The following is a 27754-nucleotide window of genomic DNA, read 5'->3' as shown; positions in this document are numbered from 1 at the left end:
CATCCCCCACTTCATTTCTTTTCTCTATCATCCTGCTCCCCATCTCTTTCCCCTGTCCTCTCTATCTGCCCATGGCCCCCGCAATGGTTCCCCTTCACACCTTCCTTTATTTCATGCTCCACCTTCCACTTCGATCAGGTTTCATCTTCGTCATGCCCCCATCATCTCTCAGATTCTCGCTTCATTCCCACTCTCCCCCACCCCCCACCTGCCCATTACCTTCCCTTTGCTCACCTGGATCTAGCTATCACTCACCAACTCTTGCTCAGCATCTTCCCTCCACCTTTTCATACCAAACATCACCCCTATTTCTTCCCAGTCTAGATGAAGGGTCTTGGACCAAAATGGGACCATCCATTTCCCTCTATGGACACTGCCTCAGCTGCTGAGTTACCCCAGTGCCTTTGTGTGTTACTCAACACCAATAAATCCCAGCATTTACTCGTCACAAATTTGGGCATCCTCTTGCCCAAGAGTTCCCACAGAGGGAGCTAGTATCAGGGTGGAGAGGCTGAAGGCCCAGTGTCTGAGAGTCTGGGGTCAGGGAAGCCTGGAGGCCTGTCTGTGTGTGTGAATAGGTGGGAGGATGGGGCGGTGGGAAAGGGGCTTGTTTCGCAGCTATTGTCTTGTTCGTTTTGTTGTCATTGCTGTTTGTGCCATTCTGATGAACGCAGTGGGCATGTTGCCTCCGGAATGCATGGTGAGTCCTGTGGGCCACCCCCAGCATATCTCAGACTTCGTTGGTTGTTAATGCAAATGACACATCTCACTGTATATTTCAATGTACACGTGATAAATAGATAGATCTGAATGGCATCCCCCTTGTTACGAGTGAAGAATGAAAGCAGTGCGCTGTGTAGCTTTGCCAGGATAGAACCATAGAACATTACAGCACAGAAACAGGCCTTTTGGCCCTTCTTGACTGTGCTGAACCATTTTTCTGCCTAGTCCCACTGACCTGCACCTGGCCTATATCCCTCCATACACCTCTCATCCATGTACCTGTCCAAGTTTTTCTTAAATGTTAAAAGTGAGCCTGCATTTACCACTTCATCTGGCAGCTCATTCCACACTCCCACCACTCTCTGTGTGAAGAAGCCCCCCCCAATGTTCCCTTTAAACTTTTCCCCCTTTACCCTTAACCCATGACCTCTGTTTTTTTTTCTCCCCTGGCCCCAGTGGAAAAAGCCTGCTTGCATATTGGAATAGCCCAATATAACTTACCAATACATGTGAAAGCATTGTTGCCTCTCCAAGTTCTCTCCCACCCTTCAACCTCCCCAACTCTCCTCAATCCCCCATGTACCCCCACCCTCCCAACTCTCCCAACCCCCAACTCTCTTCCACCCCAACTCCCCCACCCCCATCTCTCCCCACCACCCCAACTCTCTCCCATCCCAACTACACCCCCCTTCCATCTCCCCCACCCCAACTCTCCCTACCACCCCAACTCTCTCCCATCCCAACTACACCACCCTTCCACCTCCCCCACCCCAACTCTCCCACACCCCCAACTCACCCCACCACCCCAAGTCTCTCCCATCCCAACTACACCACCCTTCCACCTCCCCCCACCCCAACTCTCTCCCACCACTCAACTCTCCTCCAACCCCCATCTCTTCCCACCTCCCACCTCTTCCCCACCCCAACTCTCCCCATCCACCCCAACACCACAACCTCCAAACTCTCTTCTGCCCCCATCTTCCTCCAAACCCCAAATTTCCCCTCACCCTAACTCTCCCCACACCCCATCTCTCCCTGCTACATCAACTCTCCCCACCCCAACTTTCCCTCAACCCTAACCACCCCCACTCTCCCCCACCCTCCGACCTCTCCCTCGATCTTCCAATCTCCACCACCTCTCTCCTCTCTCCCAGCCCGTCACCCTTCAACTTCCAGTCTCCCTCACCTCCCAAATTTCCCCTATCTTCCCATCTGTCCCTCAACTGTCCAATTCTCCGCACCCTCCCAATGACCCTACCGTCCAACTGTCCCCCAGCCCCCCCAATTCTACTGTCTGGAAACTGCAGTCATAATTCTAAACTTTGTTTGTGCTGTCAGGTTGGGGGAAGGGTGGGTGAATACCTGTCACATTCCGAGGAAGGGAAGGGAAGTTATCATTTCGACCATCACTCCTGGGTCCAGCGTGTGTGCCATTACAAAGAAGGCACAGCAGTGCCTCTGCTTTCTTAGAAGTTCACAAAGATTTAGCACATCATCTAAAACTTTGACAAACTTCTATAGATGTGTGGTGTAGAGCATATTGACTGCTTATATCATGGTCTGTATGGGAACGCCAGTGCCCTTGAACGGAAAGGCCTACAAGAAGTAGCAGACGCAGCCCAGTCTATCATGGATAAAGCCCTCCCCACAAGGGTGCACATTTACAAGGAGTGTTATCGCAGGAAAGCAGCATCCATCATCAAGAACCTCCACCATCCTCTCTTCTCTCTGCTGCCATCAGGAAGGGGACGCAGGAACCTTCGGTCCCACACCACCGGGCTGAGGAACAGTTATTGCCCTTCAACCATCAGGCTCCGGAAACAAAGTGGGTGACTTCACTCATCCCAACACTGAGGTCCCAATTGAGTTCACAGTCTAAGGACTCACTTTCAGAGACTCTGCAAACCCCTGTTCTCAATTGTATTTAATAAATATTCATCTGTTATTATTGTTTCAGCTTTCTTGCTGTCTTTTACCAATGGTTGTTTGTCCATGTTGTTAATGTGTAGTTTTTAAAACTGATTTTTGATCGAGGCACGACTGTGCAATCGCATGGATGTCAGTGAGTTAGAACAGTGAGAAGAGTTTAGAGGAGATAGCTTTATAGAGCGGGCGACAGAGTAGAGGGAGACAGAGTAGGAGGGCTTTGGCTCAATGGGGCTTAGGCAATAACGGATCGAGGCAAGGTCAGATAACTGTGAAGAATAGAAACAGGAAGTATGTGTGTGAGGCCGGTGTTCTGTACTGGGTATCAGATGCGGGAAGTCCGTGAGACTCCCAGCCTCCTGGACGTCCACATCTGTACCAGGTGCATTCAGCTGCAGCTCCTTAGGGACCGCGTTAGGGAACTGGAGCTGCAGCTCGATGACCTTCGTCTGGTCAGGGAGAGTGAGGAGGTGATGGAGAGGAGTTACAGGCAGGTGGTCACACCGGGGCTTCACAAGACAGATAAGTGGGTAACAATCAGGACAGGGAAGGCAAGAGTCAGTCACTAGAGAGTACCCCAGTGGCTGTACCCCTTAACAATAAGTACTCCTGCTTGAGTACTGTTGGGGGAGATGTCCTACCTGGGGGAAGCAACAGTGGTTGTGCCTCTGGCACAGAGTCTGGCTCTGTGGCTCAGAAGGGTAGGGAAAGGAAGAGGATGGCAGCAGTGATAGGGGACTCTATAGTTAGGGGGTCAGACAGGTGATTCTGTGGATGCAGGAAAGAAGCACAGATGATAGTTTGCCTCCCAGGTACCAAGGTCCAGGATGTTTCTGAACGCGTCCATGATATCCTGAAGTGGGAAGGAGAACAGCCAGAGGTCGTGGTACATATTGGTACCAACGACATAGGTAGCAAAAGGGAGTTGGTCCTGAAAACAGACTACAGGGAGTTAGGAAGGAAGTTGAGAAGCAGGACCTCAAAGGTAGTAATCTCGGGATTACTGCCTGTGCCACGCAACAGTGAGGATAGGAATAGAGTGAGGTGGAGGATAAATGCGTGGCTGAGGGATTGGAGTAGGGGGCAGGGATTCAGATTTCTGGATCATAGAAGAGGGATACGCTCAGACAAATGGTTTGAGATTTGTCTATTTTAATGCAAGGAGTATTATGAACAAAACGGATGAGCTTAGAGCGTGGATCAGTACTTGGAGCTATGATGTTGTGGCCATTACAGAAACTTAGATGGCTCAGGGGTAGGAATGGTTACTTCGAGTGCCAGGCTTTAGATGTTTCAGGAAGGACAGGGAGGGAGGCAAAAGAGGTGGGGACGAGGCACTGTTGATCAGAGATAGTGTCATGGCTGCAAAAAAAGAGGAAGTGATGGAGGGATTGTCTACTGAGTCTCTGTGGTGGAAGTTAGAAACAGGAAGGGGTCAATAACTCTACTGGATGTTTTTTATAGACAATCCAATAGTAACAGGGACATCAAGGAGCAGATAGGGAGACAGATTCTGGAAAGGTGTAATAATAACAGGGTTGTCGTGGTCGGAGATTTTAATTTCCAAAATATTGATTGGCATCTCCCTAGAGCAAGGGGTTTAGATGGGGTGGTGTTTGTTAGGTGTGTTCAGGAAGTTTTCTTGATGCAATATGTAGATAAGCCTACAAGAGGAGAGGCTGCACTTGATCTGGTATTGGGAAATGAATCAGGTCAGGTGTCAGATCTCTCAGTGGGAGAGCATTTTGGAGACAGTGATCACAATTCTATCTCCTTTAACATAGCATTAGAGAGGGATAGGGACAGACAAGTTAGGAAAGCGTTTAATTCGAGTAAGGGGAAATTTGAAGCTATCAGGCAGGAACTTGGAAGCATAAATTAGGAACAGATGTTCTCATGGAAACATAAGGCAAAAATGTGACAAATGTTCAGGGGATATTTGAGTGGTGTTCTGCATAGGTACGTTCCTATGAGACAGGGAAAGGATGGTAGGGTACAGGAACCATGGTGTACAAAGGCTGTAATAAATCTAGTCAAGAAGAGAAGAAAAGCTTACAAAAGGTTCAAAAAATTAGCTGATGATAGAGATCTAGAAGATTATAAGGCTAGCAGGAAGGAGCTTAAGAATGAAATTAGGAGAGCCAGAAGGGGCCATGAGAAGGCCTTGATGGGCTGGATTAAGGAAAACCTCAAGGCATTCTACAAATATGTGAAGAGCAAGAGGATAAGACGTGAGAGAATAGAACCAATCAAGTGTGACAGTGGAAAAGTGTGTATGGCACTGGAGGAGATAGCAGAGGTAATAAATGAAAACTTTGCTTCAGTATTCATTATGGAAAAGGATCTTGGTGATTGTAGGGATGACTTATAGTGGACTGAAAAGTTTGAGCATACTGTATATACGTTAAGAAAGACGATGTGCTGGAGCTTTTGGAAACCAGCAAGTTGGATAAGTCACTGGCAGCGGATGAGATGTACCCCAGGCTACTGTGGGAGGTGAGGGAGGAGATTGCTGAGCCTCTGGCGATGATCTTCGCATCATCAATTGGGACAGGAGAGGTTCCAGAGGATTGGAGGGTTGTGAAAGTTGTTCCTTTATTCAAGAATGGGAGTAGAGATAACTCAGGAAATTATAGACCATTGAGTCTTACTTCAGTGGTTGGTAAGTTGATGGAGAAGATCCTGAAAGGCAGGATTTATGAACATTTGGAGAGGTATAATATGATTAGGAATAGTCAGCATGGATTTGTCAAAGACAGGTCATGCCTTACGAACCTGATTGAATTTTTTGAGGATGTGACTAAACACATTGATGAAGGTAGAGCAGTAGATGTAGTGTATATAGATTTCAGCAAGGCATTTGATAAGGTACCCCATGTAAGGCTTATTGAGAAAGTAAGGAGGCATGGGATCCAAAGGGACATTGCTTTGTGGATCGAGAATTGGCTTGCCCACAGAAGGCAAAGAGTGGTTGTAGATGGATCATATTCTGCATGGAGGTCGGTGACCAGTGGTGTGCCTCAGGGATCTGTTCTGGGATCCCTACTCTTCATGATTTATATAAATGACCTGGATGAGGAAATGGAGGGATGGGTTAGTAAATATGCTGATGACACAAAGGTTGGGGGTGTTGTGGATAGTGTGGAGGGCTGTCAGAGGTTGCAGCGGGACATCGATAGGATGCAAAACTGGGCTGAGAAGTGGCAGTTGGAGTTCAACCCAGAGAAGTGTGAGGTGGTTCATTCTGGTAGGCCAAATATGTTGGCAGAATACATGAATATAGTATTAATGGTAAGACTCTTGGCAGTGTGGAGGATCAGAGGGAACTTGGGGTCCGAGTCCATAGGACACTCAAAGCTGCTGCGCAGGTTGACTCTGTGGTTAAGAAGGCATACGGTGCATTGGCCTTCATCAATCGTGGGATTGAGTTTAAGAGCCAAGAGGTAATGTTGCAGCTCTATAGAACCCTGGTCAGACCCCACTTGGAGTACTGTGCTCAGTTCTGGTCACCTCACTACAGGAAGGATGTGGAAACCATAGAAAGAGTGCAGAGGAGATTTACAAGGATGTTGCCTGGATTGGGGAGCATGCCTAATGAGGATAGGTTGAGTGAACTCAGCCTTTTCTCCTTGGAGCGATGGAGGATAAGAGGTGACCTGACAGGGCTGTATGAGGTGAGGAGAGGCATTGATCATGTGGACAGTCAGAGGCTTTTTCTCAGGGCTGAAATGGCTAACACGAGAGGGCACATTTTTAAGGTGCTTGGAAGTAGGTACAGAGGAGATGTTGGGGTAAGTTTTTTACGCAGATAGTGGCGACTGTGTGGAATGGGCTGCCGGCAACGGTGGTGGAGGTGGATACAATGGGGTCTTTTAAGAGACTCCTGGATGAGTACACAGAGCTTAGAAAAATAGAGGGCTATGGGTAACCTTAGGTAATTTCTATAAGTACATGTTCTGCACAGCATTGTGGGCTGAAGGGCCTGTACTGTGCTGTAGGTTTTCTATGTTTCTATGATTTAATTGATTTACTGTGAACGTCTGCAAGAAAATGAATTCCAGGGTTGTATGTGGTGACATATATGTAGTTCGATAAGTTTGAACTTTGAACTCATCACCTACAGCCACATGTACACTCTATATTTCCTTTCTAGTTTCCCAATAAGAACTTGAGCTGTACAAGGAAAAAGGGAAGAATTTCACTGAGTTCATAGGGCCTTCTGTTAATCTTAGACAGAAAGGTCTACACACTATTGGTTTATCTTCGTACGGTGGTGAGCCTTACACACTCCTGACACAAGGCATGCGGAACTCGTGAACAGAAAGGTTGCGTTTAAACAAAATTGGAGGCGATCTATCTGCCAAAGGACATGTACGCAGCTTTTACACCCCCGGTCATGAAGCAACTGGTCACAGCACTGCAATAAAGTAGGAAATCAAAGTGCCGAGGTACCTTCCCGTTGTGACATACCTGGTGGACAGGTGCACTCTCCAGCAGCACATAAACGTTTGTTTTGATATAATTGGCAGCTTACATCTGCAGAGCCCAAGGTCTGCAGGAAGCAGCGCTTTCCTGACTGATCCACAGTGACAGTGGACTTCTCACAGGAGGAGAGCGTGAGGTTCAGAGGTCCAAGGTTGTGCTTGTAGGGAAGGAGGTTTCAATTAGTGTACCAGATTGGTACCATGGAATGGTTGCAGAAAGAGTTTCATCTCCACTTATGCTTTTTATTTTCTCAGCATTTCCAACAGCTCCCTACAGATTCCACCACCCATCCACATACTCGGAAACGGAAGCAGAACTACCAGTATGTTGATGATTCTGTTGCACTAACCCTACAGTCATACATTTTCATCTTTTACACACACACACACACACACACACACACACACACACACACACACACACACACACACACACACACACACACACACACACACACACACACACACACACACACACACACACACACACACACACACACACACACCCACCAACCTGCAGGTGTTCAGGGGGTGGGAGGAAATCGGAGCTCCTGAAGGAACCCCAAAGGGGAGAATGTGCCAACTCCACACAGACAGCCCCGGAGATGAGGATCAACCATGGGTGTCTGGAGCTGTGCTGCAGCAACTACATCGCTGCTGAAGGGAAGACTTTTTTTAAATTAAACAAAATATACTTTATTCAAAAATAAAATTATATACAATAACCATTCAAAGACTTTCAATTCTTTACAGTTGGTACCATTACTGTCTTTACATTTTCAAAGTTCTAATGTTTTGCCACCCACGTGGCACTTTGTTCTTTCATATTTACATTCGGGGGTATACCCCCAACCCCCTTACCCCTCAACTCCCACGGGAGAAGAACCCTAAACTGTGGTCCTTCCCCACCGGGCCCTTGCGGTGGCTGCACCGAATTTGAGCAGTACTCCTGCAGCCAAGAATGTGCCAATCGGCAGCATTCCCCCACGGACATCCGTGTGCTGGTAGACCATCAAGTTTCGGGCCGACCAAAGAGCGTCTTTGACTGAGTTGATGATCTGCCAGCAGCACTGGATGTTGGTCTCCGTGTGCGTCCCCGGGAACGGCCCGTAGATCAGAGAGTCCTCTGTCACGCAGCTGCTGGGGATGAACCTCGACACTGTCCCTTCCATCCTCCTCCACACCTTCTCCGCGAACCCACGGTGTGCAAAGAGGTGGGTCACTGACTCCTCCTCGCTGCAGTCCTCCCGTGGGCAGAGGGGTGTGGAGACGACGTTCTGGGTGTACAGGAGGGATCGGACTGGGAGGGCCCCTCTCACCGCCAGCCAGACGAGGTCTTGGTGCCTGTTGGTGAGGTCTGGCGATGAGGCATTTTGCCAGATGAACTGGACAGTCTGCTCAGGGAACCACCCCACTGCGTCCATCACGTCCTTCTCCTGCAGTGCCTGCAGGACCTTACGTGCTGACCACTGCCTGATGGCCCTGTGGTCAAAGGCGTTGACCTGAAAGAACTTCTCTACGAAGGACAGGAAGGGAAGACTTCTAAACGATAAGATGAGCTTTATTTGTCACACGTACATTGAAACATAGAGTGAAATGCACTGTTTGCATCAACAACCAAAACACTTCAAGGATGTATTGGGGGTAGCCAACACCAATATAGCGTGCCCACAACTCACTACCCCAAACTCATATTTCTTTTGGAATGTGGGAGGAAACCAAAGCACCCGGAGGAAACCCACACAGCCAACAGGGAGAACATGCAAATTCGTCACAGAGAGTGGCAAGAAGTGAAACTGGGTAGTTGGTGTTTTAATGGTGTAATACTAACCATAGTGTTACTGTGACTCCTTGTGTTGGCGTGTGGCCTAGTGGAAAAGGCATCGGTCTAGTGATCTGAAGGTCACTGGTTCGAGCCTCAGCTGAGGCAGCGTCTTGTGTCCTTGAACAACACCGGCAGCCAAGCTGCTTGGGTCCTAGTGCCCTTCCCTTGGACATCGGTGGCGTGGAGAGGGGAAGGCCTGCAGCTTGGGCAACTGCCGGTCTCGTATACAGCCCCACCAAGGCGCAAATACATGGTCTCACAAGACTAACGGATGCCTATAAACTGTGACTCCCTACAGTCACTACACAAGTTTCTGGACAGAAGATGGGTGGTGACGGTCATGAGTTGAATCAAGTACTATCTTTTCCCCTGGTCATCCTACCCACAGATGAGTAAACTGCTCAGGAGGCAAGGCAGTATGAACTAAAGATTTCTCCCCGCTTACCGGCAATGGGTTGAAGTTCTGGTCCACCAGGTGATTGTATCCGTGATCGAAGAACGAATTGCGAAACACCACATCCATCCCCTGTTTGGCCGACATTCCCAGTGTATTTAACCAGCTGTGTGGACAGAAGACATTTGTAAAATCATGTGGGTCATAGATAAATGATAATCAATATCTTTCCCCCGGGGGGGGGGGGGGGGGGGGATTAGAGCGAACAGATTTAAGGTGAGTGGGAGAAATCCAAAGGAACTCAGTGGCCACTTTATTAGGTACACCTGCTTGTTAATGCAAAAGTCCCATCAGCCAATCATGTGGCAGCAGCTCAGCGTATAAACGTACGCAGACACGGTCAAGAGGTTCAGTTGTTGTTCAGACCAAACATCTGAATGGGGAAGAAATGTGACCTAAGTGACTTTGACCATGGAAAGATTGTTATTGCCAAATGGGATGGTTTGAGTATCTTAGAATTTTCACGCACCACCGTCTCCAGAGTTTATAGAGAATGGTGCAAAAAGCATAAAAGATCCAGTGTGTGGATGGAAACACCTTGTTACTGAGAGAGGTCGGAGGAGAACGGCCAGACTGGTTCCAGTTGACGGGAAGGTGAAATAACTCAAATAACCACACGTTACAACAGCGGTGTGCAGAAGAGCATCTCTGACACAGGAAACGTTTAAACTCGAACTGGATGGGCTACAGCAGCTGAAGACCACAAACATACATTCAGTGGCCACGTTAGTAGATACAGGAGGTACTGAATAAAGTTGCCACTGGGTGTACTACAGTACAGCACAGTACGAAATCGTCAACCGACAATGTTGTGTTGACCTACTCCACAATCAATCGTACACAGTCCATAGCCCTTCATTTTTCTTACATCCATTCTTACATCTAAAATTCTCTTAAATTTCCCTAACTGTACCTATACTCCCCGGACTTGCTATAAACTATATTCTGAGGTTGCTTAATTTTTTTTTCTTTCAGGTAGGAATCAGATTGACATATTTCTTAAACTATCTAGTAACTCAATACATTAATTAATTTTGATATACTGCTGTTCTGACAGTTAGACCTTAACACATAGGAACAGAGTCAGGCCACTTGACCCATCGAATCTGACTGATTTATTTTCCCTCTTAACCCCATTCTCCTGCCTTTTCCCCGTAACCTTTAACACCCTTACTAATCAAGAACCTATCAACCTCTGCTTTAAATATACCCAATGACGTCACAGCTGCCTGTGACAACAAATTCCACCAATTCACCACTCTCTAGCTAAAGAAATTCCTTCGTATCTCTGTTCTAAAAGGACATCCTTCTATTCTGACACTGTGCCCTCGAGTCATTTCAATCATTTAAATTTCTCCATCTTTCTTCCATCCGTTGTTACAGCTAAGAGTATCTTAAATTTCCCCAATGTCCCTAAATATACCTGTACCTCCCTGTCCAATCATTGGCTCAGGCATTTCAAGCCAGAGAGCGGATACTTACAGAAACCCTGCTGCATACGTATCAGAAAGGTTGGTCGTCCCTCCAGCCCAGGCTGGGCCAACCCCTGCAAGCCAGAGTTTTTTCCCCGGCGCATGAGAATTCACAATCTGTTGGAAGGAAATAATAGTGTCGTTTGGCACTTTAAAAGACAACAAAACATAATCCAGTTAACACAATGATCCCAAGCAATCTCAGTGTCGGGCTCAAGGACAGCTGCTGTTATGTGCCCTGGTGAGCTTTGTAGAGCAGAGAGACCTTGGAATATAAGTACATGATTTTCTGCAAGTGGCGTCGCTGGCAGACGGGGTGGCAAGGAACGTACAAACAAGCTGGATGAACTCAGCAGGTCGGGCAGCATCCATTGAAAGGCTTTTCTGCCATGCTGGGTTTTGCTATTCAGAGCATTGACTATAGACGTTGGGATGTTAAGTTGCAGTCATACAAGACATTAATGGGGCCATACGTATCTTGTGTTCCGCTTTAGTCACCCTGCGTTGGATGTGATGCATTAAGATGGAAAGATTGCAGAGAAGGTTTATGAGGGTGTTGATTCAGACTCATTTCTTGATCACATGTAATGCACAAACAAGCAACACAGCCTAGCAATGTGCTCGGGGCAGTCTGCTGGGGGGCTGAGTTAGGGAGAGAACTTGAGCAGGTTGGGACGTCCTCCACTGGAGTGTAGGAGATTGAGGGGTGGTTATCAAATCATGAGGGGCATGGATACGGTCAATGTGCACAGGCTTTTTACCCCCAAGGTTGGAGAATCAGGAACTAGACAGCACAGGCTTAAAGCAAGAGGCACTGGAGGGAGCACCAACCTTTCCGATGTCTACGCAGCAAAGTTCCCGTGAGTGTCCACTCACTGGGGTTCAGCTACCTGAAGGGCAACTTCTTCACCCAGATGGTGCACGCATGCAATGAGCTGGCAGAGGAAGTGTTTGAGACAGATACATTAACAATATTTGCAGAAGTGTATGAATAAGAAGGTTTAGAGGGATGTGGGCCAAATGGGACCAGTTTAGATGGGAATCCTGCCATATGGCTCGATAGAAGTTAAAACATGGAATACTTTGGTGATGAACAGACTGAGTCCTCCACGTTCCCACCCTCCTTCAATCTGAATATCTACATTCAACATCCCCTGCATCTGAGAAATCCACTGAAATTTTTCTCCATTAGGTTGAGATAATCATGCCACCATAAATCCATCGGGCAGGGCACTGGCACCCATTGTATATCCAGCCACAGTGGGACGGTGGTAGAGCCACTGCCTCACTACTTCAGCGAGCAGGGTTCAATACTGACCTCAGGAGCTGTCTGCTTGGAGTTTGCATGCTCTTAATGTGACAACATGGGTTTGACAGCATGTTTTCTTGATAGTGTGGATTGGTAGGATAATTGCCAGCTGTCAATTGCCCCCAGAGTGAGGAAGAGCAGTAGAATCGAGGGGGTACCTGATGGAAGTGTGGGAGAATAAAATGGGTTCAGGTAGGATTAGGGTAAAAATGTTCCTTGATGAACAGAATGAATTTGCTTGGCTGAATGGCCTGTTCCCAGAATGTATCTCTCTATAAAAGTTCACACCTTGTATGACTGGTTCTCAAAGGTTGTCTATCAGAGAAAGAGAGAGAGAGTGTGTGTGAGAGTGAGAGTGTGTGTGTGTGTGGAAGGGGGAGGTTGGATGATGGAGGGGGAGAGAGTGGGCAGAGCTAGTCAAACTTCTCAGAGTCAGGAGAATTGAATAGTTATCTCAGTTCTTTCTCTCTGCATCAGCACAGCCTGATCACTCATGTTTTGTGATATGGACATTGGGAGAAAATGAATTATTTAACTCTCCTAACCTCTTGCTGGAGAGAGGAGTGAACTGATATCTTGAGGGCTACCAACCTCACTGAAACCAATTCTTCCAAGGATCAGGATAGATATTAGATGGCTGTTCCCCTGGTCAGGGAGTCCAGAACAAGGAGGAATGTCTCTGGGGAAATGTCTTCACTCAGAGAGGTCACTCACTTCCACAGAGGGCTGCAGATACACAGCTGCTGGGTACGTTTCCCCTCAATGTCAACAAAACAAAAGAGCTGGTCATTGGCTTCAGGGGTCCTTGTGAATCTTGAAGCAGAGGCCCAAGTTTCGCACCCAGTGAAGTCTGGAGGGCAAAGACGAAGGTCGAAGCATGAAAGAATCAGAAGAGTCTGAAGGAACCACGAAGGCACGGGGTCAGAGGTCCATGCAAGTCCAGAAGTTGAGAGCTGAAGGTCAAACATGCAACCATCTCCCTAATGTGAAGTTCAATGTTGGACGGCCAAGGTTTTAAAGTCTGAGACTGGAGGCCCGGAGGTTGGACGCCTGTCTGGGTGTGTAAGTGGCTAGGAGAAATATAAAAGGGGCTTGTTTCCCTGTCATCTTGTTGTAGTTGCTGCTTGTGTTGTCGAGTGGAATACTGTGGACATGCTATGTTGCCACTGGAATGTGTGCAGAAACTTGCAGGTTGGCCCCAGCATACCCTTGGATGTGCTGGTTGTTAACATAATTGCCACATTTTCTGATGTACATGTGATAAATAACTCTGAATCTGAATCTGAATCTGGAAGGAAGGCAGGTTACATACCCCTGTCTACATCAACAGTGTTCAGGACCAAAGGGCTGTGAGCTTCAAGTCTCTAGCAGTGAACTGGTGTGTTCTTCTACTGGATGCTTTGCCTCTGTCGATGAAGGGACGGTGTCTTCTGCCCCTCACACTGACAAAGCTTCACAGCCCTTTAGAGAGCAATTGTGAGGCGGTGAATTTGTTGTAGGACTGAATAGTCAAAGAGTGGCTGGGGCGTGTATACCAGGTCTCTTCAATCAGTCAGACCAAAGACACCTTACTGAGGCTCCAGCTAGAATATTTAATTGAATATAAAATCATATTCTTCTACACACAAACGCAATGCAGGATACCGCTCTGCTTCCTTTTTACAAGATACTGCTTGGATCACTCCCAACGGTTGGACACTGAAAGAAAGCCAAATAAATGCGATAAACATTCTGAAAAAGAAACTCAATAGATTCTGCAGATGCTGGAAATCTTGAGTAACACATACAAAGTGCTGAAGGAACTCAGCAGGTCAGGCAGCACCTTTAGAGGGGAATAAGCAGTCGATGTTTCGGGCCGAGGCCATTCATTAAGACTGGAAAGGAAGGGGGAAGAGGCCCGAGTAAGAAAGAGGGGAAGGTGATAGGTGAAACTGGGTGAAGGAGAATGAAGTGAGAACCTGGCAGGTGATAGGTAGAAAAGATAAAGGGCTGAAGATGAAGGAATCTGATAGGAGAGGAGAGGAGAGAAGAGTGGATTGTGGGAGAAAGTGAGAAAGGGAAGGAGGAAGGAGCTGATGGACCAGAGAGGAGAAGAGAAGCGGGGAGTGCTGTACTAGCACTGCCAAGCTGTGCAATAACTGAGCAACAATCTGTGGTAAATCAGCCTAACACTTCCTCGTGCTGTATTTCTCACAGTGACACTGCCTACATGGGGCAGGGTGAGAGTGAGAATATTCTGCTCTGATGTGCCGTCTGGTGTCACTTTAATTTCCACATTAATCAAATGGCAGTTTTCCTCCTTCATTCCTGGCAGATTCATAGAGTCACAGAGCACTATAGCACAGTAAGAGGCCTGTCGGCCCATTTAGTCAATGCTAACCTGTTATTCTGCCTAGTCCCATTGACCCACACCTGGACCGCAGCTCTCCATACTCCAAGACATTACAATAAACCTTAATCCAACCTCTGACTTGCTTTAAAATTCATTTTGTACTTGTGTCTCTAGCTCTGCGATTATGAAACTAAAACAAAACAAATTAACTCCATACTAACCAGATTTGTTAGCTCCTTGGAAACCTGTGCAATGGGGAGTCACAGAGGACTAGAGTACAGAAACAGGCCCTTCTGCCCATCTAGTCCATGCCAAACTGTTATTCTACCTAGTGCCATTGACCCACACCTTGGCCACAACCCTCCATAACCTTCCCATCCACATTCCCATCCGAATGCAATTGAACCCACATCTACCACTTCCACAGACAGCTTGTTCACACCCTCACCACCATCTGAGAAGAAGTTCCTCCTCAGGTTTTCCTTAAATATTTCACCTTTCACCATGAACGCATGACTGGTAAAGCCCTCTGAATCCACTGAGCACATCTACATGAAGGGCTGTCACAGGAAAGCAGCATCCATCATCAGGACCCCCACCACCCAAGTCACACTCTCTTCTCACTGCTGCCATCAGGAAGAAGGTACGGGAGCCTCAGGACTCACCCCACCAGGTTCAGAAACAGTTATTGCCCCTCAGCCATCAGGCTCTTGAACCAAAGGGGATAACTTCACTCAACTTCACTTGACCCATCATTGAAATGTTCCCACCACTAAAGGCCTCACTTTCAAGGACTATTCATCTCATGTCCTTGATATTTATTGATTATTTATTTATTATTAATCTTTATTTCTTTTTGTATTCTCATTTTCAGTACTCTGGTTGAACATCCAGGTTGGGTGGTCTTTCGTTGATTCTGTAATGGTTATTATTCTATAGATGTATTGAGTATGCCCACAAGAAAATGAATTTCAGTGTTGTATTTACTGTATGACATGTATGTACTTCAATAATAAATTTACTTTGAACTTTGACCTCTAGTTCGCATTTCATAGAAACATAGAAAACCTACAGCACAATACAGGCCCTTTGGCCCACAAAGTTGTGCCAAACACGTCTCTACCTCAGAAATTACTAGGCTTACCTAAAGCCCTCTATTTTTCTAGGCTCCATATACCTATCCAAAAGTCTCTTAAAAGACCCTATCATATCCGCCTCCACCACTGTTGCCGGCAGCCCATTCCACGCACTCACCACTCTCTGAGTAAAAATCTTAACCCTGACATCTCCTCTGTACCTTCTCCCCAGCACCTTAAACCTGTGTCCTCTTGTGGCAACCATTTCAGCCCCGGGAAAAAGCCTCTGACTATCCACACGATCAATGCCTCTCATCATCTTATACACCTCTATCAGGTCACCTCTCATCCTCCATCGCTCCAAGGAGTAAAGGCCGAGTTCACTCAGCCTATTCTCATAAGGCATGCTCCCCAATCCAGGCAACATCCTTGTAAATCTCCTCTGCACCCTTTCTATGGCTTCCACATCCTTCCTGTAGTGAGGCGACCAGAAGTGAGCACAGTACTCCAAGTGGGGTCTGACCAGTGTCCTATATAGCTGCAACTTTAGTGGAGCTTTCACCCAACCTTAGTAGAGAAAGCCTGTTTGCATTTAACCTATCTCTACCCGAGTAGATTACCACATCTCTTCATATTTTCTAAACAAGAACTTGAACTGGCAACGCGTTTGGCTTAAATGTTGGTCAATGGAGGGGAGGCTGCTTTGCATGATGGACTGGGCTGCATTCATCACTCTAAACTTCCTTGTGGTCTTGGGCAGAGCAGTTGCCATACCAAACTGTGATATGTCCAGATATGATGCTTCCATAGTGCTTCTGTTGAAAATTGGTGAGGGTCAGTGGAGACATGCTGAATTTCCTTAGCCTTCTGAGGAAATAGTGGTGCTGGTGAGCTTGCTTAACTATAGTGTTCATATAACTAGACCAGGATGAATTGTTGGTGATCGTTACAAAGATGATAAAAGGTTATTTTCACTTGTCACATTTACACGGAAACATATGTCGTGTCAAATCAGCGAGGATTGTGTTGGGCAGCACACAAGTGTCGCTATGCTTCCAGCACCAACGTAGGAAGCCCACAGCTCACAAACCCTAACCCATATGTCACTGGAATGTGGCAGGAAACCAGAGCACCCAGAGGAGACCCATATAGTCACGGGAGAACATACAAACTCCACACAGGCAGCGGTGAGAATTGAACTCTAATGTTACACTGGCTGTAAAGCTTCACCCTAACCATTTACTACTGTGCCTTCCTTCTGACACTTAGAAACTTGAAGCTCCCAACCTTCTCCACCTCAGCACAGTCAGAGGTCATGATACAAGGAGTCAGAGGAGTGGCACGGTAGCATAGCAACTAGGGTAATGCTTTACAGTGTCAGCAATCAGGGTTCAAATTCCCTCTGCTCTACCAGTCTCCCCATAACCCTGTGGGTTTCCTCCAGGTGCTCCAGTTTCCTCCCATGTTCCAAAGGGATACAGGTTAGTGAGTTGTGGGCATTCTGCATTGGCATCAGAAACATGGTGACACTTGTGGACTGCCCAAGCATATCTGTATCTGCTTTAGACTGTATCTACATTTTGCTGTATGTTTTGATGTACATGCAACAAATAAAGCTAATGTTAAAATCTTCAAAAAATTTAGATTTGCTCTTTGCCCCTCTTCTTGAAGTCGCTGACTCCCCAGATGGTGGTCAGGCGTGGGATTGCAATCCAGCTATCAGACCCAACAGAAGGCCAAGTCCCTGTCCCAGTACAAGAGACACCAAATTCTGATCAGAGCACCTCAATCCATGTGTTCAAAAGCAACAAATAAAAAGCAGGTTTTGTATCCTGCTTGGTGATTTTACAGGCTCTTGAACCTGTGGGACTCCTTCCCCAGGCCAGGGTAAAGTTCTACACCACATCTCCTGTTTCTGTCTCCTCCTACCTTGAACGAGTCTTTGTCAGGGCATGAGTTATAGGGAGAGATTATACAGGCTAGAACTCTATTCTACTCCCCTGTTCCACTCAATTTATACCTTTGACGATGAGGCTAAGCACAACTCTAGTGCCATATCTAACTGACTGCCATTGGCTGAATCAAAGACAGTGACGAATCAGCATACAGGAGGAAGACTGAAAATCTGGCTGAGTGGTGCAACAATAACAACCTCCCACTCGATGCCAGCAAGACCAAGGAGATTCAGGAGGAGGATCTTGGAGGTCCATCAGCCAGTTCTCATCGGGGAATCAGAGTGAAGACGTTCAGAGACTTTGATTGCATTTCAGAGGATCTGACCTGGGTCCAGCACGTAAGTGCCATTACGAAGTAAGCGTGATAATGCCTCTACTTCCTTACAAGTGTGTGAAGATTTGGCATGACATCTAAAACTTTGACAGACTCCTATAGATGTACGGTGGAGAGTATATTGACTGGTCGCATCGCGGCCTGGTATGAAAACACCAATGCCCTTGAAAGGAAAATCCCACAAAAAATAGTGGATACAGCCCAGTCCATCAGGGTTAAAACCTTCCCCATTGAGTATACCTACATGGAGCGTTGTCACAGGTAATAAGCATATCATCAGGGAGCCTCACCATCTAGGTCATGCTTTCTTCTCACTGTTGCCGTCAGGAAGAAGATACAGGAGCCTCAGGTCCTGCACTACCAGATTCAGGAACAGTTATTACCCCTCAACCAAAGGGGATAACTTCACTCACTCCATCACTGAACTGTTCCCACAAACTGCGGACTCACTTTCAAGGACTCTTCACCTCATGTTCTCAATTCTTTTGAATTTGCAGTTTGTCTTCTGCACATTGGCTGTTTGTCCTTGTTGCGTGAGATATTTCACTGGTTCTGTTCTGTCTCTTGGATTTACTGTGTATGCCCGTAAAAGTGAATCTCAGGGTTGTATATGGTGAGATACAGTGGCATGCAAAAGTTTGGGCACCCCTGCTCAAAATTTCTGTTACTGTGAATAGCTAAGTGAGTAAAAGATGACCTGATTTTCAAAAGGCATAAAGTTAAAGATGACACGTTTCTTTAATATTTTAAGCAAGATTACTTTTTTATTTCCATCTTTTACCCTTTCAAAATAACAAAAAAGGAAAAGGGCCCGAAGCAAATGTTTGGGCACCCTGCATGGTCAGTACTTAGTACCACCCCCTTTGGCAAGTATCACAGCTTGTAAACGCTTTCTGTAGCCAGCTAAGAGTCTTTCAATTCTTGTTTGGGGGATTTTCACCCATTCTTCCCTGCAAAAGGCTTCTAGTTCTGTGAGATTCCTGCGCCATCTTGCATGCACTGCTCTTTTGAGGTCTATCCACAGATTTTCAATAATGTTTAGGTCGGGGGACTGTGAGGGCCATGGCAAAACCTTCAGCTTGCGCCTCTTGAGGTAGTCCATTGTGGATTTTGAAGTGTGTTTAGGATCATTATCCTGTTGTAGAAGCCATCTTCTCTTCATCTTCAGCTTTTTTACAGACGGTGTGATGTTTGCTTCCAGAATTTGCTGGTATTTAAATGAATTCATTTCCCCCTCTACCGGTGAAATGTTCCCTGTGCCACTGGCTGCAACACAAGCCCAAAGCATGATCGATCCACCTCCGTGATTAACAGTTGGAGAGGTGTTCTTCATGAAATTCTGCACCCTTTTTTCTCCAAACATACCTTTGCTCATTGCGGCCAAAATTCAGAAGTTTGCAAAGAAACATCTAAACAAGCCTGATGCATTTTGGAAACAAGTCCTGTGGACTGATGAAGTTAAAATAGAACTTTTTGGTCATTTATTTTAACCAGAGGATGGTTTATATGTGGAGCAAATTGCCCGAGGATGTAGTTGAGGCAGATACAATAACAACTTATTGTTGTTCTTTACATGGAGGGACATACCATCAGGCTCAATAATTACTTCTATCCCATTGTTGTAAGACCATTGAACAGATTCCTAGTACAATAAGCTGGACTCTTGACTCTCCAAGTCGTGGTCCACTGGAGTCTGGAGGCCAAAGAATACAGACTGTCTGGGAGTTAGAGGACTGTGTTTGTGTGTGGGGGAGAGGGAGGAACGGGACTTGCTTTGAAGTTGTTGTTTTGTTACTCATTGTGTTCTGTGTGGTTCTGCCAATCATTGTGAGCATGCTACATTGGCACCGGAATGTGTGGCGACACTTGTGGGCTGCCCCCAGTACATCCTTAGGTTGTGTTGGTTATTAATGCAAATTACACTGTATGGGTGATAATTAAACTTGAATCTTGACTTATTGTTGTTGCATTGGGGTGTCATAGTAGCATAGTGGTTAGTGCAATCCAAAGATTGGAAAAAGGATCTAGTGTTTTCCCAGCGTATATGATGAATACTCTCCTCTTGGGCTTCCAGACGGGTACAGGTATGGACTATAACTGACATTTCGATGACAAACTCTTCTATCTTCTTCAAGGATGATGCCCGGGCATGTCTAGTCCGGTGGTATTTACAACCCTATAGTCTGTCCCTCCTGATTGGTTAGGCCTCATCCAATCAGGTTTCTATGCTCCCACCTTGCTTACAATCAAATTCCAGTTCTTACTTCGAGCGAGACCTTCATCTTTGTTGCCTCCTGTACCTGGACATTCTAACGATGCAAACTGGATGGTAGCCTCAGACATAGCATCTATCAGAAAGCCACTCACACAGACTTGTACCTCAATAATAACAGCCATCATCATACCTCCCAACATAGAGTGTTTCTTTTTACTTTGATTAACCATGCAAAAACCATTTTGGACCCGGACAGTCTCCCTGAGGAAATAAGACAATTATGCACAGCATTCCTACAGAATGGCTACAAGGTGAAGGAAATCATATGTACTCTTAAAAGGGCTGACGGAAAAACCAGAAAAGCTAACAATGAGGAGGAACCCATTGCTACTGCCTGTCTTCCCTATATTTCCACAGTTTCTGTAACGATTGCCAGCATCCTAAAGAAATACGGGATTAATACCATCCACAAACCCGTAAGGAAGCTCTAATCACAGCGTATGCGGGTCAAAGATGACCTGAGACTCAGGTTGGCTGTTTACAGGATTCCCTGTGAATACGGACGCACGGTGGAAACCCGCATCAAGGAGCACAGGAGGTGGATCTGTTTGGGTTACCCAGAGAAATTGGCGGTAGCAGAACATTGCATTCAAAATGGCCATAGGATTGACTTCGACAGCTCAAAATTCCAGTGGCTTTTGGGACCACCTGTTAAAGGAAGCCATTGAAATAAAACTAGAAAAGAATTTTAACGAAGGTCTCACTCTAAGTAAGAACTGGAATTTGATTGCAGGCAGGGTGGGAGACCAGAAACCTGACTGGATGAGGATTAACCAATCAGGAGGGATGGACTATGAGGGTATAAATACCATTGGACCAGACATGCCCAGGCATCATCCCTGATGAAGATGGTAGAGTTTGTCCCTGAAACATCAGTTATAATTGTATCCAGCTGGAAGCCCAAATAGAGTTTATTCATAAGGTTACTGAGTTGTGGGCATGCTGTGTTGGCAGAATTGTAGCAACACTTGTGGGCTGCCCAGCATAATCATCACTGATTTGATTTGATGCAAACAATGTTATTTCACTGTATGTTTTAATGTATATATGACAAATAAAGCCAATCTTTCTTTCTAAAAGGCAGTTGGACAGGTACATGGATTGGAAAGGCTCAGAAGGCCATGGGTCGAATGCTGGCAAATAGGTTGGGGCATCATTTGGACTTGTTGAGCCAAAGGGCCTGCCTCCAAGCTGTGTAACTCTATGAACTCTGAGTCTCGAAGTCTTGACCTTGGCCAACATGGCCAAAGATCCCATCTTCCACCCACCTCACAATGGGTCACGATATTGGCCATTCGTTCCAGAGCCCAGCTGAGGAAACCAAGGAACCCATCTATCCAGGGGCAGGTCTATCCAAGCGCCTGGCTGCTTGGTGATTGGCAGTACCGTGGTCCAATGGTTTTGCTTCACTGTGAGTCAAGTGCTGGGTCCACCAGGCAGCCAGTCCACGGCATCCAGCTCTTCAATGTTACCGCAGTACAAATTACTAACTGTCCTTCGCACGCTTACAATCTTGGCCATAGCAGAACACCTTGATTTCAAGAAATGTCCCATTGAAGTAGAAGATATTTTAATTTTAACCAAAATTATTGACAGCAAACTTGCTTTTAAAATGTCCTCAAATGATGGGTGTCAGGTGGAGAAGTAAGACTAGCCTGCAAGTCACCTTTGGGCAAGGTGTAGCATCTGCTTAGCCCTGGATCAGGGTAATACGAAGCCATGGATGCAGGTGGTGGATGGTCACATGAATAGCTGGTGTATATCACAAGTCCTGGTTATGCCACCACTCAAGCCAGGAGACAATCTCTGAAGGGTATCAATAATGGCTGGGGTCACCAATCTTGTAAAGATACCACCCAGAAGAAGGTATTGGCAACCCGGTTCTGTAGAAAAATCTGCCCAGAACAATTCTAGTCATGGATAAGGCCATGATCGCCCACATCACATGATACAGCACATAACAAACAAATGAATAAATGTTAACACACACCAATAGACTTGGATCGGGAGAACGCTAATCCCCTCAAATAGAAGTTCCTTTACCCAGTAGAGGCTCTCCTGAGCTTATTTGGCCATAGCATCAACGTGGTTGGGCCATAATAAATTGTTGTTGGTATTTGCACCCAGGAACTTGAAGCTCTCAACCATCTCCACCTCAGCACCATTTCTTACATTTTATTTGTCTATCTGCACTACACCTACGAGGATACTGGCAGGACTTGGGGGAGAGAGGCTGAGCAGGTTGGGACATTTTTCATTGGAACCTAGGGGAATGAGGGGTGATCTAGCAGAGATCTATAAAATCATGCATGGCATAGATAGGCTCAATGTGCACAATCTTCTTCCTAGGGTTGGGGTATGAAGAACTAGAGGGACTAGATTTAAGACAAGAGGGGAGATATTCAAAAGGAATCTGAGGGGTGTCTATTTTCACCTAGAGAATGAACAGCCTGAGAAAGTGACTGAGGGAGGTTTGGTAACATCATTCAAAAGATGTTTGGATAAGTACACGGATAGGAAAGATTGAGAAGGGCATGGGCCAGACGTGGGCAAGTGGAACTGGCTTAAATGGGCATCGTGGTCAGCATACACCAGACAGGATGAAAGTCCTGTTTCCCTGTTGTCTGTAAGAGTAGCAATAGATTCTGCATTCTCTCTTCTTTTTCCTACCTCGATGTACCAGTGTTTGGCATGACCTGTCTGCATGGCACACAAAACAAAGGTCTATAACTGTATCTCAGTATATGCGATAATAATACACCAATCTATATCCCAAGTATCACACAGCAGGGGAACAGGTTTCCTCAAATATAACCAGAGTCATTCAACGTGTCTGACAAAATGTAATGTGCTCTTCAGGCCTGTACTGGGAGCTGGAGCTTGTTAGTCTCCAAGGTTCTTAGAGCATCAGAATTGGTTAATTGCTGTTTAATCATAGAAACATAGGAACATGGGAAACCTACAGCAAAATACAGGCCCTTTGGCACACAAAGCTGTGCCGAACATGTCCCTACCTTACAAATGACTAGACTTACCTTGAGCCCTCTATTTTTATAAGCTCCATGTAGCCATCCAAGAGTTTCTTAAAAGACCCTATCGTTTCCGCCACCACCACCACCGCTGGCAGCCCATTCCACGCACTCACCACTCTCTGTGTAAAAAAACTTACCCCTGACATCTCCTCTGTACCTACTCCCCAGCACCTTAAAACTATGCCCTCTCGTGCTAGCCACTTCAGCCCTGGGGAAAAGCCTCTGACTATCCACACGATTAATGCCTCTCATTATCTTATACACCTCTATCAGGTCACCTCTCATCCTCCGTCGCTCCAAGGAGAAAAGACAGAGTTCACTCAACTTATTCTCGTAAGGCATGCTCCCCAATCTAGGCAACATCCTTGTAAATCTCCTCTGCACCCTTTCTATGGTTTCCACATCCTCCCTGTGGTGAGGTGACCAGAAATGAGCACTGTACTCCAAGTGGGGTCTGACCAGGGTCCAATATAGCTGCAACATAACCTCTTGGCTCTTAAACTCAATCCCATGATTGATGAAGGCCAATGCACCATATGCCTTCTTAACCACAGAGTCAACCTGCGCAGCAGCTTTGAGTTTCCTGTGGACTCGGACCCCAAGATCCCTCTGATCCTCCACACTGTCAAGAGTCTTACCATTAATATTATATTCTGCCATCATATTTGACCTACCAAAATGAACCACCTCACATTTATCTGGGTTGAACTCCATCTGCCACTTCTCAGCCCAGTTTTGCCCATTCTTTCAATGTCCCATTGTAATCTCTGACAGCCCTCCACACTATCTGCAAAACCCCCAACCTTTGTGTTGTCAGCAAATTTACTAACCCGTCCCTCTACTTCCGCATCCAGGTCATTTATAAAAATCACAAAGAGTAGGGGTCCCAGAACAGATCCCTGAGGTAAACCACTGGTCAACGGCTTCCATGCAGAATATAACCTGTCTACAACCACTCTTTGCCTTCTGCGGGCAAGCCAGTTCTGGATCCATAAAGCAATATCGCCTTGGATCCCATGCCTCCTTACTTTCTCAATAAGCCTTACATGGGGTACCTTATCAAATGCCTTGCTGAAATCTATATACACTACATCTACTGCTCTACTTCATCAATGTGTTTAGTCACATCCTCAAAAAATTCAATCAGGCTCGTAAGACATGACCTGCCTTTGACAAAGCCATGCTGACTATTCCTAATCATATTATGCCTCTCCAAATGTTCATAAATCCTGCCTCTCGGGATCTTCTCCATCAACTTACCAACCACTGAAGATTGACTCACTGGCCTATAATTTCCTGGGCTATCCCTACTCCCTTTCTTGAATAAGGGAACAAAATTTGCAAACCTCAAATCCTCCGGAACCTCTCCTAACCTCATCGATGGTGCAAAGATCTTAGCAAGAGGCTCAGCAATCTCCTCCCTCGCTTCCCACAGTAGCCTGGAGTACATACCCTCTGGTCCTGGTGACTTATCCAACTTGATGCTTTCCAAAAGCTCCAGCACATCCTCTTTCTTAATATCTACATGCTCAAGCTTTTCAGTCCACTGCAAGTCATCCTTACAATCGCCAAGATCCTTTTCCGTAGTGAATACTGAAGCAAAGTATTCATTAAGTACCTCTGCTATTTCCTCTAGTTCCATACATTCTTCTCCACTGTCACACTCGATTGGTCCTATTCTCTCACGTCTCGTTCACACAATCATTCAGAGTTCCTTGTGTTTTTCTCACGCGACCGCTCTTTGCAATGGGGGTCTCCTGGTCTTTCTACTTAAACTTGTTAATTTGATTTTTTTTTTTTAATTTTTTTATTTTGATCAGCTCAGGGATTCTGTGGTACTTGTACTGTTTAAGTGGACATCCAATTAGCATTAATCACAGGGTCTTAGTTTTGAGAATGTTACGAATCACGGTGTTACTTGGCTGAACTGCTGGTGTCCTGTTAGAATTCTTCTGAATAAACTTTGGTTTCTACATTGGATTCTGTCCTCTGTACCCATGTTCCAACACTGCCAGTGCACATTGTGACACAAAGGATCCTCAACCTGAATCTTTGCTCTGTTACCCTCTCCTGACCTACTGAATGCTTTCAACATTTTCTGTTTTATTTTCAGATTTCAGGACAGCATGGCAGTAGTGTGATTTAGCGCCAGCAACCTAAGTTCAATTCCGCCGCTGTCTGTGTATTCTCCCTGTGGAATTTTGTATACCTCTGGTGTATAAAGGGTTGCAGATGGTGAAATCAGATAGGAGAGGATGGTGGAGCATGAAACCCAGTTAATTTGGTTGTATTGAACAAAACTAATCTAAAACAAACAGCAAACTTCGGCAGTTATTTATCAGTTGTTTTAAAATGGTTCCAAATCTTGCTGTTAAGAGACAGACGTCAACCGAAGCAACTTCCCAAGAGGAGAGGTGGAGGATTTACCAGGGCTGCCAGCCAGTAGGGGGCGCTGCAGTCACTGCCTCCACAATTCCAGCCACTGCAATACGGAGCCCAGCCAGCCAGCTGTTGCCAGCTGTTGCTGGCTGTCATGTCTCACTGGCGGCAGCCAGCACTTTCACACCAAGCCACCAGAATCAAACCCTACAGACTAAAGTCCGGGACTGACTCACATTCACGGTGAAGCATTTAAGTCCAGTTGTCATTGCTGGGTCAGAGGTGGAGGGAACAAGCAACTTCAGATTCCTGGTTGCTAATATCTTAGCTGGCCTGTCCTGGCACTGCACATAGATACCATCACATAAGGCAGCATCCTCTCATTTCTTAGAAGCTTGAGGAGATTTGGCATGTCATCAAATACTCTAACTTCTGCAGATGCATTACTGAATGTTCCCACTTGCTTCAAAAAGGCAACAATTATACCAGTGCCTAAGAAGAATAATGTGGGCTGTCTTAATGACTATCACCTGGTAGCACTCTCATCGACAGTGATGAAATGCTTTGAGAGGTTGGTTATGACTAGACTGAACTCCTGCCTCAGCAAGGACCTGGACCCATTGCAATTTGCCTATCGCCACAATAGGTCAACGGCAGATGCAATCTCAATGGCTCTCCACAGGGCTTTAGACCACCTGGACAACACAAACACCCACGTCAGGATGCTGTTCATCGACTATAGCTCAGCATTTAATACCATCATTCCCACAATCCTGATTGAGAAGTTCCAGAACCTGGGCCTCTGTACCTCCCTCTGCAACTGGAACCTCGATTTCCTAACCGGAAGACCACAGTCTGTACGGATTGGTGATAACATCTCCTCCTCACTGATGATCAACATGGGGTGTGTGCTCAGACCACTGCTCTACTCTCTCTATGTTTGGTGATATTTATCATCAAGAACACTCCGTATCCAGATGACACTCTCTCCCCACTGCTCCCGTCTGTAAGGAGCTACAGCAGAAGCCTAAACACCAGAGATTCTGCAGATGCTGGAAATCCAGAGCAACACACACACAAAATGCTGGAAGATCTCAGCAGGTCAGGCCAGCATCTATGGAGAGGAATAAACAGTCGATATTTTGGGCTGAGACCCTTCATCAGGACACCCAGTCCAAAATGTTGACTGCATATTCCTCTCCATAGATGCTGCCTGACCTACTGAGTTCCTTCAACTTTTTGTAGGTACGGAAGCCTGAAGACCCAAACCACCGAACAGCTCCCATCGGGTTCTTGAACCGCCCTGCACAAGCAGAACCCTACCTCAGCAATGGGATACCAAGGACCATCTCTGGCACCGTCATGGTCTTTTGTCTTTGCTCTAAGAACTTGTTTTTCAACAGATGTTTTTCTCACTCACTTTTCTCCATCATGTATACCATAGAACCATAAAACACTACAGCACAGTACAGTACAGGCCCTTCAGCCCTCCATGTTGTGCCGACCCATATAATCCTTTAAAAAAAGTACTAAACCCACACTACCCCATAACCCTCCATTTTTCTTTCATCCATGTGCCTGTCCAAGGGGCTCTTAAATACCCCTAATGTTTTAACCTCCACCACCATCCCTGGCAAGTCATTCCAGGCACTCACAACCCTCTGTGTAAAAAACTTACCCCTGATGTCTCCCCTAAACTTCCCTCCCTTAATTTTGTACATATGCCCTCTGGTGTTTGCTATTGGTGCCCTGGGAAACAGGTACTGACTATCCACCCTATCTATGCCTCTCATAATCTTGTAGACCTCTATCAAGTCCCCTCTCATTCTTCTACGCTCCAAAGAGAAAAGTCCCAGCTCTGCTAACCTTGCTTCATATGACTTGTTCTCCAAACCATGCAACATCCTAGTAAATCTCCTCTGCACCCTCTCCATAGCTTCCACATCCTTCCTATAATGAGGTGACCAGAATTGAACACGATACTCTAAGTGCGGTCTCACCAGAGATTTGTAGAGTTGCAACATGACCCCTCTGCTCTTGAACTCAATCCCCACTGTTAATGAAGCCTAGCATCCCATAGGCCTTTAGGCCTTCCTGATGATTATACTTCAGGCAAAATGCACACTCACATTATCTGTGCCTGTGATGCAGCTGCAAGCAGGTTTTTAACTGGACCTG

At 46.2% G+C, this 27754-nt stretch overlaps 1 protein-coding gene across 1 annotated transcript in view; it reads right to left on the bottom strand.

Annotated features, from left to right (window-relative positions):
- hpse2 (heparanase 2) overlaps positions 1-27754 on the bottom strand; it is a 375037-nt gene that overhangs the window by 85585 nt on the left and 261698 nt on the right. Inside the window, exons 8-9 of the mRNA XM_073026938.1 lie at positions 10895-11001; positions 9404-9518 (exon numbers count right to left, since the gene is read on the bottom strand). Coding sequence (XP_072883039.1) covers positions 9404-9518; positions 10895-11001 — 222 coding nt within the window. The remainder of the gene's footprint in view (positions 1-9403; positions 9519-10894; positions 11002-27754) is intronic.

This window comes from Hemitrygon akajei, chromosome 23, assembly GCF_048418815.1.
Source record: "Hemitrygon akajei chromosome 23, sHemAka1.3, whole genome shotgun sequence".
Classification (NCBI taxonomy): Eukaryota; Metazoa; Chordata; class Chondrichthyes; order Myliobatiformes; family Dasyatidae; genus Hemitrygon; species Hemitrygon akajei.
Note: the sequence above shows the minus strand (reverse complement) of the source record. Positions and strands in the feature narration are given on the sequence as shown.